At 39.3% G+C, this 16,772-nt stretch overlaps 1 protein-coding gene across 1 annotated transcript in view; it reads left to right on the top strand.

Moving 5' to 3' along the window:
• Positions 1–16,772, top strand: part of znf536 (zinc finger protein 536) — a 389,095-nt gene that overhangs the window by 178,493 nt on the left and 193,830 nt on the right. The window contains exon 4 of the mRNA XM_052028395.1: positions 871–3,042. Within this exon, the coding sequence (XP_051884355.1) occupies positions 873–3,042 (2,170 nt within the window). The 5' untranslated portion in view covers positions 871–872. The remainder of the gene's footprint in view (positions 1–870; positions 3,043–16,772) is intronic.

Raw genomic sequence — 16,772 nt, 5'->3', positions numbered from 1 at the left:
ATATTACTGACTTAGTTTCTGGGTTCCCAAATGATGGTATCTCCTTTAAGAAGGAAGACTGGCTGTTCCAATTACTTTACCAATGTCCATTGAAATCTTAAAAGCCATGTGTTAACATATAATGTAAAATATTTGTGCATTATTAAACATTAGTGAGCTTAGCCTAGATCTTTGAGCTTCTTATATTTACAATATCTTTTTGAAGCTTAGTTGTAATCATGTGTTACTGCAGCCAATGCACTTCCAAAGCAGTAAAAATAATCAGCTTTAAAAGGTATTGTTTCAATTAACCAAAACAAACTGCCTATAGTTTTTGTTTTCAGAAGCTTCGGTTTATCACTGAAATTTTTAGTTATCTTGAAGGATACTAACAATTCATTCATTTATCAGGCATGCTTCTGACAGAGGTCATAATCTTAACACATAGGTATACACATGGATAAAAGTTTTAAATCATTTTAACTAAGCATAAACTGATTTTAAAAAATAGGTGAAATTAACACAAGCATAGGGAATAATTCAGTGTGGCTTTTTTATTCAGAATTGCAAATGCTAACAATCAACAGAATAATAAGGAAACAATGAACTGTCTAGCTTCTCTTTTCTATGGTGTAGACAAAACGGTGAATATTATATTTGCCATTTGGAAACTAAGGCCAGGCTGTTTTATCTGTGTTTTGTGAAATTAGTATAAAACTATTTTATTACCGTGGTCGAGAAATGGAGCTCTGAAGCCAGTGGAGTATTAGATCTGAAGTGTTGTTGTTACTGTGTATGAAATTATCTTTAAATTTTGCAAAGTAAAAACGTTTCTGTGCTTTGTTAAAATGCTCTACACATTTAACAGAACCCTTTTGTTTTCTATGTTAGGAATGGAGGAAGCAAGTTTGTGCCTTGGTGTATCTTCAGCAGTGCCTGAAGCTGATGTCCAGCTCAGCAAACCAGTACTAAATGGCCAGTATCCAATAACCCAGAAGTTGCATCAGTTGACAGCACAACTGGGACATGCCTTTCCAGAACTCCAGAGCAGACAAAACCCTGAGGAGAAAGCAGCGATTGGACTGGAGGAAAAGCGTCACCCAACAGTGGCTAACCAGCCAATCAGCAATCAAATGACCCTGCTGGCAAATCAGCTGAATACAGATATTGACACTAATTTAGGTATGAATGGGAGAGTTGACTTACAGCACTTCTTAAATGGACAGAACCTTGGGATAATTTCACAGATGAATGGCACAGAAGATGATGCAAAAAAATCCAGGAAGTACCCATGCCCCATTTGTGGTAAGCGCTTTCGGTTTAACAGCATTTTGTCTCTCCACATGCGCACTCACACTGGGGAGAAACCATTCAAATGTCCTTACTGTGATCACAGGGCAGCTCAGAAAGGTAACTTGAAGATTCATCTCCGCACTCACAAACTTGGGAATCTTGGGAAAGGTCGTGGGCGGGTCAGAGAAGAAAACAGGCTTCTGCATGAGCTGGAAGAGAGGGCCATCCTGAGGGATAAACAGATGAAGGGTGGTCTTGGCCTGCCAAGGGCTGATGGGAAACAACACCAGGCTGTCATTAGCTCCAGCAGCTTGCCTTTACCAGCCAGCCAGAGTAGCTCTGATGCCTCTAATACAATCTGCAGCCCCAAGCCCACGGGCACACAGGAAGAACCAGCAGCTGCTACTGTGGGATTTAGATGCACCTTTTGCAAGGGGAAGTTTAAGAAACGCGAGGAGCTGGACCGTCATATTCGAATACTCCACAAACCTTACAAGTGCACTCTTTGTGAATTTGCTGCCTCTCAGGAGGAAGACTTGATCAGTCATGTGGAGAAAGCACACATAACCGCTGAGTCAGTGCCAGGTCAGGGACCAAGTGGAAATGGAGAGCAATCCAGTAATGAATTTCGCTGTGAAGTCTGCGGCCAAGTCTTTAGCCAGGCTTGGTTCCTGAAAGGTCACATGCGAAAGCACAAGGATTCTTTTGAACATAGCTGTCAGATCTGTGGACGGCGATTCAAGGAGCCCTGGTTTCTCAAAAACCACATGAAGGTCCATCTCAACAAACTGGCTGTAAAGAATACGTCTCAGAGTGATCAAGAGGTATCTGAGAGTCTAAACAATATGGTGCAAGATTCCCACTCGAATGTGTATTCAGCATATGTATCTTGTTTACAGAGCGGTTTTTTATCACCTGATAAATTGAGCTTGAATGAACAAAGCCAACTTCATTATAATAAAGCAGAAATTGCTAGGAAGGAAAAGGAAATGCTTGGGAAACTATTAGTACCTGTGAGCAGCGCCGCTCGTGGTATAGTGGAAGGAGACAAGCGCTCCTTACTGGGATGTTTGACCCTGGCACCTCCTTTAAAGGCCAGCTGCATGGAGCGTTTGCAGGCGGTAGCCCGTGTGGCTGAGTTTGATCCTGTAAACAGCTACCAGGCTTGGCAGCTGGTGACAAGAGGAATGGTAATGGAGCAGGCTGCTCTGCCTAAGAAGCACCTGCACCCTGGTCAGGAAGACAGTCTGCCCAGTGCAGGTGCCAGTGTTGACAAGGACAAAGGAGAATTTGTCTTTGCAGCTGGAGATAAATCAAAACAGAAACTAGATGGGGACCTGATTCAAAGCCCTAAAAGAACCAACATTAATGACATTTCTGGTAAAGATGATCTAATGGGAAGCAGGGAATTCATGGCACAAGGAATGAATCAAGGTCTGGAATATAAAATTGCTGGATTAGGACAAAACCATGGAACTATGAAAGAAAAGCCCACTGAATGCCCAGACTGTGGCCGAGTGTTTCGGACCTATCATCAAGTTGTTGTCCATTCCAGAGTGCATAAGAAGGGAAGGAAACCTGGAGATGAAGGAATCCAGGGTGTTTTAGATGAACGGCGTGGATCTGGAAGTGATCAAGATTCCCAGTCTGTGAGCAGGTCAACCACACCTGGATCAGCCAATGTAACAGAGGATAACATGACAGCAGGTGGCTACTCTGTGACAGGAAGTACACAAGAAGATAGTCCAAACCCATCTTCTCCATCTTCAGGTAACATAAGCATGCTTTTCCCCGTTATAGTTCCCACATTACATTTAAACATTTTATAATTGCTAAGATGGGATAATGTTCAAGTATAGTTGAAACTGGAGAGTTGTGACTAAATGTTTATCAGAAGTCTAAACCGTAATGCTTTTCAAGTAACATCATTATCTTTCGGCTCCTAGCACTTGTCTATGCACACAGAGATTTCTAAATTATTTTAACACTTCTTCACATAGCTTAGTCCACCGTTCAAGAGAATAATCTACCTTGATTATTTTGTTTCTTTTTTAGCCCATTTCCTTTCCCACTTGCTAATTATCTCACAAGACTAAGGAGCTGAATTTCTTGAAGGAAGTACGAGATGTGCGTGTATTTCTCTTGAGTTTAATAAATGTTCAGGTTTCTACTTGGTTTCAAAGACATTGGATTCTTGTATATTTACAGCAGGCAGCACTTAGAATTCATAATATAGATTGTATGTATATTTTCTTTGGTCGCATATCTATTCAGGCATCAGTGAAAAAGTATGGGAACTTAAGCTGAAGGTTTTCTTTTGAGTCAAAGTACTTACCTAAATCAGAGACCACCAAATAAGAAGTATGTGTTTGTTTATGTGATTATGTCACTGGAAGTACAGAAATCAAAACAGGTACCCTGGTGGGGCTGAACATTGTGTTCATAGTACAGCTTCTCTTGTGACTTTTATGCTGATTTTCCTTATCTAAATATTTACTGTGCCATCATGAAAGTAAAGGTTTATGATTGTGGCAGAGCATAATATTGGAACATTTTATTAATCCTTTCGTTGCTTTATATCAAAGGTTCTGGCAGAGCTAAGAATTAACACAACCCATCTTTGCATTGTAAAATTAAAGACAGTGGAGGTGAAATTGGTCTTCTGCCAATATGCAAAGTGGGCTTTAGGAAGGGGGAACCCACATTATACCACACTCGACCTTGTTGGTTGATTTCACTGTGGAAAAAAAAATGGGTACAGTGTAAATAAAGTTGTTAATTCACCTACACACTGTCACCAAAGAACAGGTTCATTAAAATGTTCTTTCCACATGTTATTCTGAAGCTTTTGTTGTGTGTTTAGGTGTTTGCATGAGGTTTGGTTGGCACAGGTGAGGATAACGGACAGGGAAGTTGGTGGGGTCTGGAACAATTGTGCTATGGAATTCTCCATCTTAACCATTCACATGCCCTATAATTTATAAGCAGGGGCTGCTGCTTTCCCTGATGTAACAAGCCCTGCAAATTCTCTCTTCTTGCTCCCTCTTATGGTAATCCTGTCTCTACTCTCATTAGGTCTTTGAACAGTAATTTCTCTTTGCCCATTCAGAATTTTGGTTAGAGTCTGAAACTATAAGTGGATTTTCTGTCACACCAACATCCTTCCTATCCAGGTGATATTGGTGAGAAAATTGCTATTGGTGGCACCACTGATGGTGATATATAGAGGTAGAAGTTCTCATTGACAGTAGTTAACTGAGAATGTTTAGCCAAAAAAATGTCATGGCAACCCAGGAGACCTAATTAGGCCATTACTCTGATCACAAAATGAAGAAAACATTGCACAAAGGAAAAGGAGATAATGACAGAATAACACAATAAGTGAGTGGAATTCATCACTTTTGTTTAGTTCCTTCTTAAACTAGCACACTATCCGCATGAAGTGTCTTCCTGCTTGAATGAATATAACACCAGTTTAAATAAAAATCTTGACAAAAAATTGTTTTTTAAAAAAAATAAAATCCAGACTGCACATTCCACAGATGCCTACAGTACTTAATGCTGTTGTTCAAATACCCATGAAATATGCTGGCTAGTTCCTGGGTTGTGGTCCAATTTGCAACTTATTACTTGCAAGTCATTTTATGAAATGCTAACTGAAAGAAAACTATAGCAGAGCAAATGAATAAACTGTGCAGCATAATACTGTTTCCATGATCAAACAGGGTTGGTAGGAGTAATGCTGTCTTGTGATTCAGTTTGAAAGTATTTTATGTTAATTGTTAACTTCTTACATATTCTGATAATAAAGTGTTAATCGTGTAAATCGTCACTGATTGATGTGTTGCCTGCTAAAACATATACCTATTTTCACATTTGATTTAAACATGCCTTTGTTAATGTTGTAGCTTTAAATAAGCTATTTAGGTAAGTATTTAATTAAACCTGTAGAATTAACACTGAAATTCTCATCTTCTTCCTTGTTTCCACATCAGTAAAATAGATTCATCAGTAATTTTAATGTGGTGAGGTGGAATAAGGTAGGATGATGTCAACACAGCATTGATGTCATTACATTCCTTTGAAATGCCGTGAGGGAGAGATATAAAAAATAGTTCCATTGTTATTGGAGGATGTTTCTCTTATTCAAGTCTCTTCCAATAAACACTACAATGGCTGTGGGTCACTCTGCAGCTTTAAGGAATTGAAGGTAAGTATGTAAATGTGTTTGACTCCTTGGGCCAGATGTCCTGACCAGCCACTCACTGGCATTTTTCTTTACTTTATTCTGGAGAAACTCTTCCTGATTTTGCCAGATTCCCCAGGAGTTCCTGCAGCAAGTAGATGTCATCAGCTCACGTTGAAGACAACATAACTGATGACACAATTTCTATCACTTCGCAGGTGACCATTGTGGAACCCTTTAGTGGTGTTTTTCAGCTGTGTCTTGCTTTAGGATGGGAATGGATATGAGGCACTCAGCCAGATCAGTCAGCCCCTGCTCAGTGAAGCGTCCACAGGAAGAGGAGCGGTACAAGGCACAGCCTTGGAATTGCTCTGGGTTATTGGTGGTATGGCAAGGAAGGGGGAGGGGGAATAAAAAACATGAAAATATTCGGACTTCAGCCCCTGCAATTGTGGAAGGCACTCAAAATAAAATCCAATCTCTTTTAGTGGTTAGAAATCAGCTAACTGAAAGTCTAGTGGTCTCACAGCACTAACTACCTCACTCCCCACCCCTTTCACAGCCCCATTCCCAATTCTCAGACCGAGGCACAGACTGTCCTCTCACAGTTTCTCACTCGGCCTGAGACCTCCTTACTCAGCCTGAGACCTCCTAAACTTTGTGCTCCAGGTGGATCAAAGGATCCCATCATTGCCTAGCTCACTGGTAGCAGAGGTCATCCACTGGTTCAAATGTTTGGAGAATCCAGGCTTCAAGGAGGCTCAATGATGCAGCTAGCAATTCCCTTTAACAGTACAGGAGGTGGTGGGAAGGTACAGGGCTGATCATCAGCATGCCCCTCCACTTGCGTGCCCATCTTTCAACCCAAAAAGCAGGTAAATTCTAGCAGCAACTGTCGAATGGTAGGTCAGATGGTCTGGCCCATCATGAGCAAGAACAATTATTCCCCCTCCCCATCTGTGTGTTGTATTTTAACAGTTCAGAAAGTTGTATACTGTTGCATGATTATCTTTCCGAAGCACTATCAACAGCATTTAAAAATATATGTAGTAAATATATTAAATCTAGGAAAAGTCTAAGAGGCTGGGAAAGGGACTGTACACTCTTAAGCTGGGACACCACAGCAGTGATTTCATCTACATTGTGTGCAAGCCACAGAACTATTGGAAGCATTGCCAAATTTGACATTGTTGATTTTTGTCGTTATTAGGTGAAAAGTCCATGAATACAGCAAATAATTTCTTCACCTCACCTCTATTAATATGAATTATCCTACTGTCTTATCTTTCCTAATGTGGACACTGCAGGTTGTATGGTTTATAATGCTGTTAACAGATTAACAAAACTATTCACTTTAAAACTCCTTTTTTTTTGACATTGATGCTTAAGTGTACTACCCGAAGGAATGCAAACTATGCAAGAAAACCCATTGTTATCTGATGTGTTGCTTTTTACCTGTGTTCGGAATCAAGTATCTGTTAAAATATGTGGCTTTGATTGAACATAAGTGGGGTTAAACTTATGATCAAATAGCCATGAGTAAAATTTGTGAACACAACATGCAGTGGTAGTGCAGAAACAAGCAACTTGCTCTGAAGGTGGAGGGGATGAATGGATCAACGAGCATGTAAAATGGCATCAATATACAAGACAACATTTGCACTGGGATTTTTCAGTTGAGAATTATGACTTTGAGTTAGTGACAACAGGGCATTTCATGTGGTAGCAATAAAAATAAAAATCTGGAATCCCACAGGTAGCAGTAAGTGATTTTTTTATTTAGATAATCAATATCACTGATTGTGTATTTCACCTACTTCTTTAGCTCCAAAATGTTTATCACTCAACCCAAGCAATACATAGAACAATCAAAGGCCCAGGATTGATACCCATTTATCAAAATCTGCTGGGACTGCAATTCAAGCCCTTGTTTTAAGAGAGGGATGAAGGGAAGGATGGTGGGCTGACGGTGTGAAGAGGGGAGATGGGTAGAAAGCAAACTGTCCAGATTTCCACTTCTACTTGTTCAGCAGCACCCATTCCAGTAGTGAATATGTTGATACTGAAGAGCAGAATCAGCCTCATAATCGGGAACAAACAAATATAGACAGTTGGAAAGGCTTCTTTACACACAGATTTTTAAGCTGTTGTGTTTAGTGTTTAAAGCAGTAGCAATTTATTTCCATCAACTCTACACCCTCTCCCCAGTTTCTACCTTTGATCTACACATTCTAGGGGCAATTTACCATGGGCAGTTAACCTACCAACCTGCATATTTTTGGCATGTGGGATGAAATCAGAGCACTCTGAGGAAACACATGCAGTCACAGGGAGAACGTGCAAACTCCACACAGACAGCACTGGAGGTCAGAGCTGAACCAAGCTCACTGGAGCTGTGAGGCGGCAGCTCCACTATCACTGCCCCTGTGCTGTCCCATCTCTGTGATGTTTTCCCATAGAATGATAACAATCACAGTCGAATACCTTGCTTCTGTTTAAAAGATGATATTTAAAATATATATTCTCGGGAAAACGGCAAGTGTGCTTCAAAAGATTTTCTGTACATTTAGATTTTTGTTTAAGAAGAGTTAAGTGACAATAATATAATGATTTTTTTTAAAAGTAAAGGTTTTTAAAGCTTCTTACTTTCTGAGTAACATCCATGCCATAATAATGACCAGTTTGCTGTATCTAAACTGTGCACACAATTTATTTCACAGTGCTAAAAACTCAAGGTCATATTTTACTTTTTGAAACTTCCATAGTTCACTGCTGATCCTCAAAAGTGGGGATTGTGGCGACTCACCGTCTAGTCGGGCGAACCGGCTCGGCAGTCGGGTCGCGCGGCATCGGAGCGACGAGGCCCAAGATGGCGGCAGGCCTCGTCTTTCCGAGCGACGGGGAGAATCCGCGCGCGGGAAAGTCCTGATGACGTAGGACTTACGTCATTGCCGGTTGTTTTGGGCGGGAACATTCTCCCTTAAAGGGCCCGCGCAAGGCAGGAAAATAAACCAGTTCTGTTTGGCAATCCTCCGAGTAGAGTCTTGTTTTATTCCGCGGTAGCAACCGCTACATGATTTTGATTTTCCGAGTGCTCAGGTGAAGAATGCACAGAGGCAAAATGTCTTTCTCCTGTTACAATGGTTCAGATCTTTTATAACTAGAGGTATTGTTAGGCAGTTTAGTACAATTTAATATGATAGAAATGTTGGGTTCAAGACTTAAGTTTACATTACAGTACAGGGAACAAAACAAGTGACTTCCGAAGCAGCTTGCCCTGAGGGGTACGACAAGCATGTAGCTTTGAAGCAAGTCATTGCCTTAACAAACACAGGAACCTTTCTTGCACACTAGCTTCTGTAATAGTTAGATAATACAACAGCAAACCTTCGAGCAGTAATGTTTTGCTTTATTACCAATTGAGCCTCAGTAAAATGGTTTAAAGTGACCAAATGCAATAATGTACTTTTCTAAAGAATTTAGTTGCCATGTCAAACTGCACAGGTGGTCTGTAAGTTGTGGTTTATTTGCCTGAGTAGTTGCATTGTTCCAGTTTGACTTTTTTACTGTGAGCGTAAGGTATTTTTCTGTCCTTTGACAGATCACCTCAGTGTCCACCTGCCTCTTTCCATTTTGATAGTGTACTCCGCTCTCTCAGGTCCCAGTTCTAGCTCTTGACCATTTTTCGATAGATGAGCAATGATGTAATTTAATAAGTGGCCAGCTTTCCCAGAAATGAAGCCTGGGATATTTTAATTCTTAGGCTCCATTTAAACTACATTGCCTGACTAAACACCACTATGACAGGAAGCAGTGAAAAAGTGGGTGATCCACAGAACACCCATCAAGATCAGACAAATGGTGTGATCAGCTATAGGAAATGTGTTGAGATGGGGCAGAGCGGCATGTCTTGGGCAGAAGTGTTCTAAGTTGTCCTGCTCCCTTTGGGCCCTCAAGGAAAGCCGAGGAAAAAAAATATCTTTTAAGGCTTTCCTGTACAAACCCAGAGGACTGTAAAAATTTCATTCTGGTCACAGCGATGAGAGTGGAAACCCATTGACTTCAGTAGGTCTGATGATTACTTATCAGACTTAGTAATATATAAAGAGTTTGTATTACCCTTAGATAGGTAGTGTTTATTTATGGCCATCTTATTTGAGCCAGTTACTTCCTGGAGGTTTAAAAATGAATAAGTGACTTGAGAAACTTGAAAATTCACCAGGCAGGCAGAATGAAGGTTCGCCCTTGCATCTCTATCTCATTATTTTTACATCACATTTTTTTTGTCTCTGTAGTTTTCACTTCTTATATCATCTATAATTCTGAAGGCTGATAGTAGAGTATTTCATGTTTTCTTTTCCCATTATTAACTTTCTATCCCGAGAAACCCTTGGAGCCTTCTATACATCAATGAAATAGGGTAAGCCATCTACAAAAACAACACAGTTTAGAAGTAAAAATCTATATAACAGCTGGAAGAAGTAAATGTGGAGAGGTGATGATTGGCTGTAAGGTCTGACATGATGTAATTTCATTATATTAAATATTTCAGCATGCTTAAAATGTCTGAAATTTATAGAGGCACAACTTGCAGTTTTGAGACACTGAGGAAAATAGCTTTTTAATTAACACAATTTACATATGTAAATGTAATTTAATTAGGATAGCTAATTAAAACATTATCTTTTATGACATAAAGATAGTATTTGCAGTTTTTGAGGTGCAGGTGAAAGCCCATTTTCTAATTAATGCAGTTAATATGCAAATCACGTTTAATTAGTATACTTCATCAGGATATTATCCAGATTCCAATAATAATCATATGTTCCAAGTTTTATAAAGATAGGATTGTGGTTTCAGAGTTACAGGCATAAGGATAGCTTCTAATTAACCTGCTTTGCATATGTAAAGTAGTCACAATTATCATAATTCATTAATATGTTATCCTTAATACATATCAATTATACCCTTCAAGCTATGTAAATGAGAACCCTATAGCTTATGAATTAATATTAATAAGAATACAATAAACTGATTTTGTTTTTTTCTGACTTGGATATTGTGTTTTTTTTACCACAGAACACACATCAAGTGAGAATAATTCAAAGTAGGGAAGTTTGTTCTTTTCCCATTCTTGAGAAATATAAATCCTGTATTAGTCTGACAACTCAGTGGGAACAGCAGGAGCATTTCTGTGTAATGAAAATGACACTGTATTTATTTTTTATGATTTATACAACTTAAACCATTTTAACATTTCAGAGTGATAACTATACTACAGTCCGCTGTTCAATAACTATGGACTTACACACTAGCTTCGATAACATCAGCCTGAACTATTACTTCAGGCAAAGCCCAGAAGTGCAGAACTTAGATTATTGCTTGACCCCAGCATCAATTTTACTCCATGCATCCAATCCATTAACAAGTTGCTTTTGTTCGCCTGTCATTTCCTTCTCCTGCTTTTTGATTCAGAAGCCTGTGGGCTCAAATCCCAGTCCAGGACCTACAACCTGACCCGGCCTAACTTTATCATGCTCCCCTATACCAGAGCAATCTTCACCCTCATCTTCAGATGTCTCCGTTTCCTTACCTTATTCCAGAATTCCTCTTAAACTGCACTACCCTAAATGGCAGCTCCTTTAGCACCTGTGCCTTTGCTTTAGTGCCTTCCTCTTGTTACTTCTTTCTCTCTTCAAGAGCCACTGTGTGTTGCTCCATCACGTTGAGAAATTGAAATCAAAATTTCCAGTAATTTGCTGTTTGGAGCCGACAAATGATGATGAAAGCTTCTGGTGTCAGATAAACCCAACCAGTTCACCAAAGGCCTTTAGGAAATGGGTTCACCCTGCCCTACAACATGTGTCTTGATTCCCTAGAGCCCAAGAGCCAAATGGGGATGTGCAATTAATGTTGTTCACCAGTATCACTAGTGTTCTAAAAATAAATAACTGTGGTATCACCTTCTGAAACTTCTGTTTCTCTATTCTTCCTCTGCTTGGTTTCTACTCTTTGCCCACAATCTATAAAGACTTTGTGATGTTTTACAACCCAAGAAGCGTGGTATATAAATACAAACAGTTGCTGTTAAATGTTTAGACGGCTCATATAATGCAACTTGTCCTGCTAACTGACCAATAGTGGAAATCTTTAAAAGCAAATTGTTCATATTCCTTTTCATGTTACCACAGATTTTAATCATTTATTCACCAATCTGTCAGCATGCATCCACCACCCAGTTTGCTGTAATTTGTATCAAGACAACCTTCTACTGATAACACAGAGATGAAATCGTGTTCCTTCAAGTGCAGGAATATAATTAGTATTTATAAAAGATACACATCACAGTAATAAGAAATAGGTGGGGCAGTAAATTTAAGGCAGCGATAAGCAAGCAAGGCCATGCCGATAGAACATGGCATTGCTATACACACCCCCTCTAGGAGATCAGTGCCAATCAATCCAATACTCCATTGTTTGTTGATCTCCATAAGCAGTTTAGAATTCATTCCTATTAAATTAAGCTTAAAGTGGACTTCAAACAGATTTTGAAATTGCAATGAAAGCCAGTCACACCAGCACAATCTGGAATGATTATAGAGGGCCACATGGAGAATATCATTGAAAGTAATATTCTAATTGAGTGAGAGACTAAATTATAAATAGTTTTTACAGCACTGAGATGGTCAGTTATATCACTGACGTAACAATGATTGATGCACCATTGCCAGTGGGCATAGAAACCTTGGTGAACACTTCCAACTTCCTTCCATTGCACCTCACTACCTGTGAAGGACCTCTAAATCTGAAAATTAACACATAGATAAATATGACACCCTCTCACACATATGGTGTGAGGAAAAAACAATATAAGGTTGATTTTCTACATTCTCACTCATGGTGAAGTACTGTGAAATTCCAATGTGTATTTATGCCAAGGAAGGTACCTCACTAGAGGTGAAGAATCAGCATATCAATCACTATAGAACATTATGAGAGAAACATTTTGAATGTATCAACTATGCATTTTGTGAATAGACGAGAAAAATTTCCATGAAGATAAAGCCCTGAATTTTTTTTACATTGTGTCTGGAAGGTTATTAAATGAAAACTCTGAGGTACCAATCTGAGAATAGATTCTATGTTGTTAAAAAGATTAATTGCATTCTGTAGAATGTTTCCATATTACCGGAAGGATCAGTGGACTATTGCTGTTAACCTTCATTCTTCCTATTAGCCAGGTATTCATTCAATGTTGTTTTTAAAGGAACTATCTGACACAATTATAACAGGTGTTGATAGGAGACTACTTCATATAATCTATTTCCCTTTAGGAAAAATAAAAACTTCTCATCTTCTGCTTCAGTTGAGGTCAGCCGATTCTGGACCAGTATCTCCAGTCCTGTAATCAGTTACATCACCATGTGTTATCTGTGGCTGTCAGCAATTTAGACAAGCCTATTCATACTTCAGCATTGCCTGTCAACAAGGAAAACACTTTTATTAACTTTTTAAAATTCAGTTTTAACCCTCAGAGTCATTCTAATGTTTTACCTAAGCTGTGTCAACCACCTGAATATCTTATTGAAAGGATTGAATGCAAAACTGCCCTTTTCCAAATGTGATTTCTCCAATGACTTAAATGGAGTTAAAATAAAGTTCTGCAGTTAAAAGAAAAATATTGAGCATGTATTGCAAGATCACGGTGTTGCTGGATGAAAGTGAAAATTGTAAATTAAACCTTAATTATGGACTCAGCATCCCATCAATGAATCAGTCTGACTAGTCAGGTATTAACATTATGGTAAAGGACTTTGGGGTCACCAGCAGCAGTTGTAAATTTTTTGAGTCTGCTGCAGACAGACCAGTCGATTCCAGTCTCTCAGTGGCTGATGTGTCACATTGGAGAAAGGTTGATGTAGATTTTTCCCTTTCCCGAGTCTGGGATACATTTTGTGATGTAGCACGACTCACAACCATCACAACAGTAAGGCTTGAGCATTATTGATCTTCCAGTCTCAGGGCTATTAAGCATATCAGGTTGATTTCCCAATTTCCTCCAAGGAGGGAAACCAGAATGGAAAGAGAATTTAATAGCAATATGGACCCCTGTTGTATGTCAGTGGTACCAACAACTTTGATCTACCAGAAACAGATTCAAACATTTTGAAATAAATGTTCAAGTGTCTTCCCCCACCTTGTCCCCCAGTATCTCACAGTCCAAGGCATAGGGTGTGGTCGAATAGGCATATTTCTCTTCTGCTTCAGTGTGACTCTCCATTATAGAGCAAACGTATTGAATGCCATCACCCGTAGGAAATCAGACCTGTTGGAACATAGCTGGAATGGAGCCCTAAGCAGGCTTCTCCCGGCAGCTCTGCTAATTGGATGAAAAATTGGCAGAGGAAGGACATTGTTAAAAAAATACCCTAAAAGATTTTGCTTATTTCTTCCTCTCGCCTCTAAAGATGTTAGTTGCCAGATTTGGAATAGCCATCCAGGGGACCACTTTTGAGCAATATGATAAGCATTGGATCTACCTTTGAATGTGTGAGTGCATTACAGCCATCCTTCAGAGCCCCATAGGGAAACAACTTACTTTAGTGGCTTCAACTGCTGGAGGTGAAGAGATAAACAAATCAAGGAAGGCTGTGATCCCAAGATATATGACAACAATTCACACACTAAGGAACTCATTACACTAGCTGCTTCCCTAAGATTTAAAATATATTAAATTGCTCTTTATTAGGCTATCTTCTGGGGATGGGAAGAGAATTCAATAATCAAGTTTCTGGCCTGGCAAAATTGAAAAACAGGGATTTGTAGACCAAGTCTTCTATGTTGATTATGGCCAAACAAATCCAACTACAACTCCATATCATAGCTTGGCACCTGATCATGTAGAAAGAGACCCTTCACTTGCACCCTAAGTAGTTTTCAACTATGAAAAAGGAATAAAAATTGAAATTCCTAGAAATACTCAGCAGGTCCAGAAGCATGTGGAAATAGACACTAGTTCTGATGAATGATTGTTGACCTGAATCTTTCCATAGATTCCTGCCAGATCTGTGGTGTGTTCAACCATTTTCTGGCTTTAATTCAGAATAGCAGCATCTGCAGTTGTTTGCTTTGTGAAAGAGAAATGTTTGGATATTTGCATTGTGCCCAACAAAAATACCCTGCATCATTCCCATGACATTGAAGGCAGATGAGAAAATTTAGCTTACTCCTTGCCCTTCTCATTGCATTGCTACAAATTAGACCCCAGGCCAAAAGGTTTACCAAAAGTCTTCAGCTACTGATGTGAATAAACAATTGGGTCAAGCACCCTTGAAATCTTGCAATAAATATTTTCAAACCTTCTCCCAAGCTATATGGAACCATTTTACCACAGCAGGGGAAATCTGCCCATCATACTCAGTAATTGGTCTAAGTTTTAAGAGGAAAGTAGTTATTGTTCATATCATATATTATCCCGAGCGTGTGTTGTTGGCAGGGGAATTGGGGGAGACGGGGATCCTTGGAGAGATTGATGGGGATGTGAGAGGAAAAATCAGATGAGTATAGCTGGGTGTGTGATTGTCAGTAAGGATGTGATGGCCCGTGGGGCCTGTTTCCGTGCTGTATGACTCTCTGACTCTCACTAACAGACACATTCTAAGAATAGAATAGCTGAATAGGGAAAGGCAATGAAGAATTCAGGGAGCATAGGCCCTGAAGGAACTTAGTGATGAGAGATAATAAGTGATGAGGCAGTGATAGAGTGAATGAAATCATTTTTAGAGCAGATGAATGCACATGGGAATTGAATAAGAGCTCCAAGAGGCAGGCTATGATTAAAAAAAAGTAGAATATACTGAAATAGTAAATGCAATGGAAGATAGTGCAAGAGGAGAAAGAAGTGAAAGAGGCAATGAAAGAGTGAAGATTGTGTCATAATTGGGTGAAACTGTGGGAAGGAAACTGAGAGCAGAAAGAGTAAATGTAATATGAAATACCAAGAATGGGAACAAGACAGTGGGAGGATGATTAGAGAGGAACTTTTGGACAGTTAGACTGGCAAAGGAAGTAGAAGGTATACTGAAAGCAGAGAGTCAGATATAGAGAAAATGAATAGCATGCGAGATGTGGGGGATGAGAGAGGGTGAATGTAGTGATAGGTAGTGAGAGGGGAAAGAATATGTTGTGAAGAGGACATAGGAGGCTACAAAGGGTTAAGCTGATGAGCAAAAATCTCACAAATGGAGTACAATATCAGAAAATATGTAATTGTTCACTTTGGCAAGAAAAACAAAAACATGATCATAGTATCTAAATGGTAAGAGACTGCAGAATTCTGATATGCAGAGGAATCAATGTCTGAGTGCAAGATTCCTAAAAGACCAGTATGCACGTAAAGCAAGCAATTAAGAAAACTAACAGAATGTTATCAGTTATTGCAAAGGGAATTGAATATAAATATTGGGGGTGGGGGTCATGGGTATAGGTGTGCTATGTTTTGGTTCTATAGGGAAAGTATTGGTCTCTTTTTCAAAGGAATGTGTTAGAGGCAGCTCAGAGAAGATTTCATAGTCTAATACCTGGAATGGCCAGTTTGTCTTATGAGGAAAGTTAAAGTCGAGTTTGAAGTCAAGTTTATTGTCATATGCGCAAGTACATGTATGCACAGGTGCAATGAAGAACTTACTTGCAGCAGCATCACAGGCACATAGCTGCATTCACAAGGAAAACATAAATAAATCATAAATTAAACACAATTTTTACAAGAAAGAACACAAATAGAACAAAAACAAAGTCCATTTTAGTGCAAAGCGGTCAAAGTGGTCATAGTATTGCTAAACTGTAGTGATCAGGGTTTTTCCGGATGGTTCAAGAACTAAATGGTTGAAGAGAAGTAGCTGTTCTTGAACCTGGTGGTGTGGGACTTCAGGCTTCTGTACCTCCTGCCCAATAGTAGCTGCGAGAAAATGGCATGGTCCGGATGGTGGGGATTTAAAAGGATGAGAGGGGAATTAATTGAGATGCTGATGGATTTTGACGGAGTTGATGCAAAGAGGATATTTTCTCTTGCAGGAGAATCTAGAACTAGTATTCATTCTCTCCATATTTAACTTTCTGCTTTCAGTATTACCATCCACTACCCGACTAAACATGTGGGGTACCTATTTAAGACAAAAAAAATGAATGAATATTTTCTCTCTCAAATTGTTGTAAATCTTTGGAATTCTCTTCTAAATACTGATGAAAGGTCTTTGACCTGATACTTTAACTCTCTTTCCCCTTCTATAGGTGCTGCCACACCTGCTGGGTATTT

Source organism: Pristis pectinata, chromosome 13 (genome assembly GCF_009764475.1).
Source record: "Pristis pectinata isolate sPriPec2 chromosome 13, sPriPec2.1.pri, whole genome shotgun sequence".
Taxonomy (NCBI): Eukaryota; Metazoa; Chordata; class Chondrichthyes; order Rhinopristiformes; family Pristidae; genus Pristis; species Pristis pectinata.
Note: the sequence above shows the minus strand (reverse complement) of the source record. Positions and strands in the feature narration are given on the sequence as shown.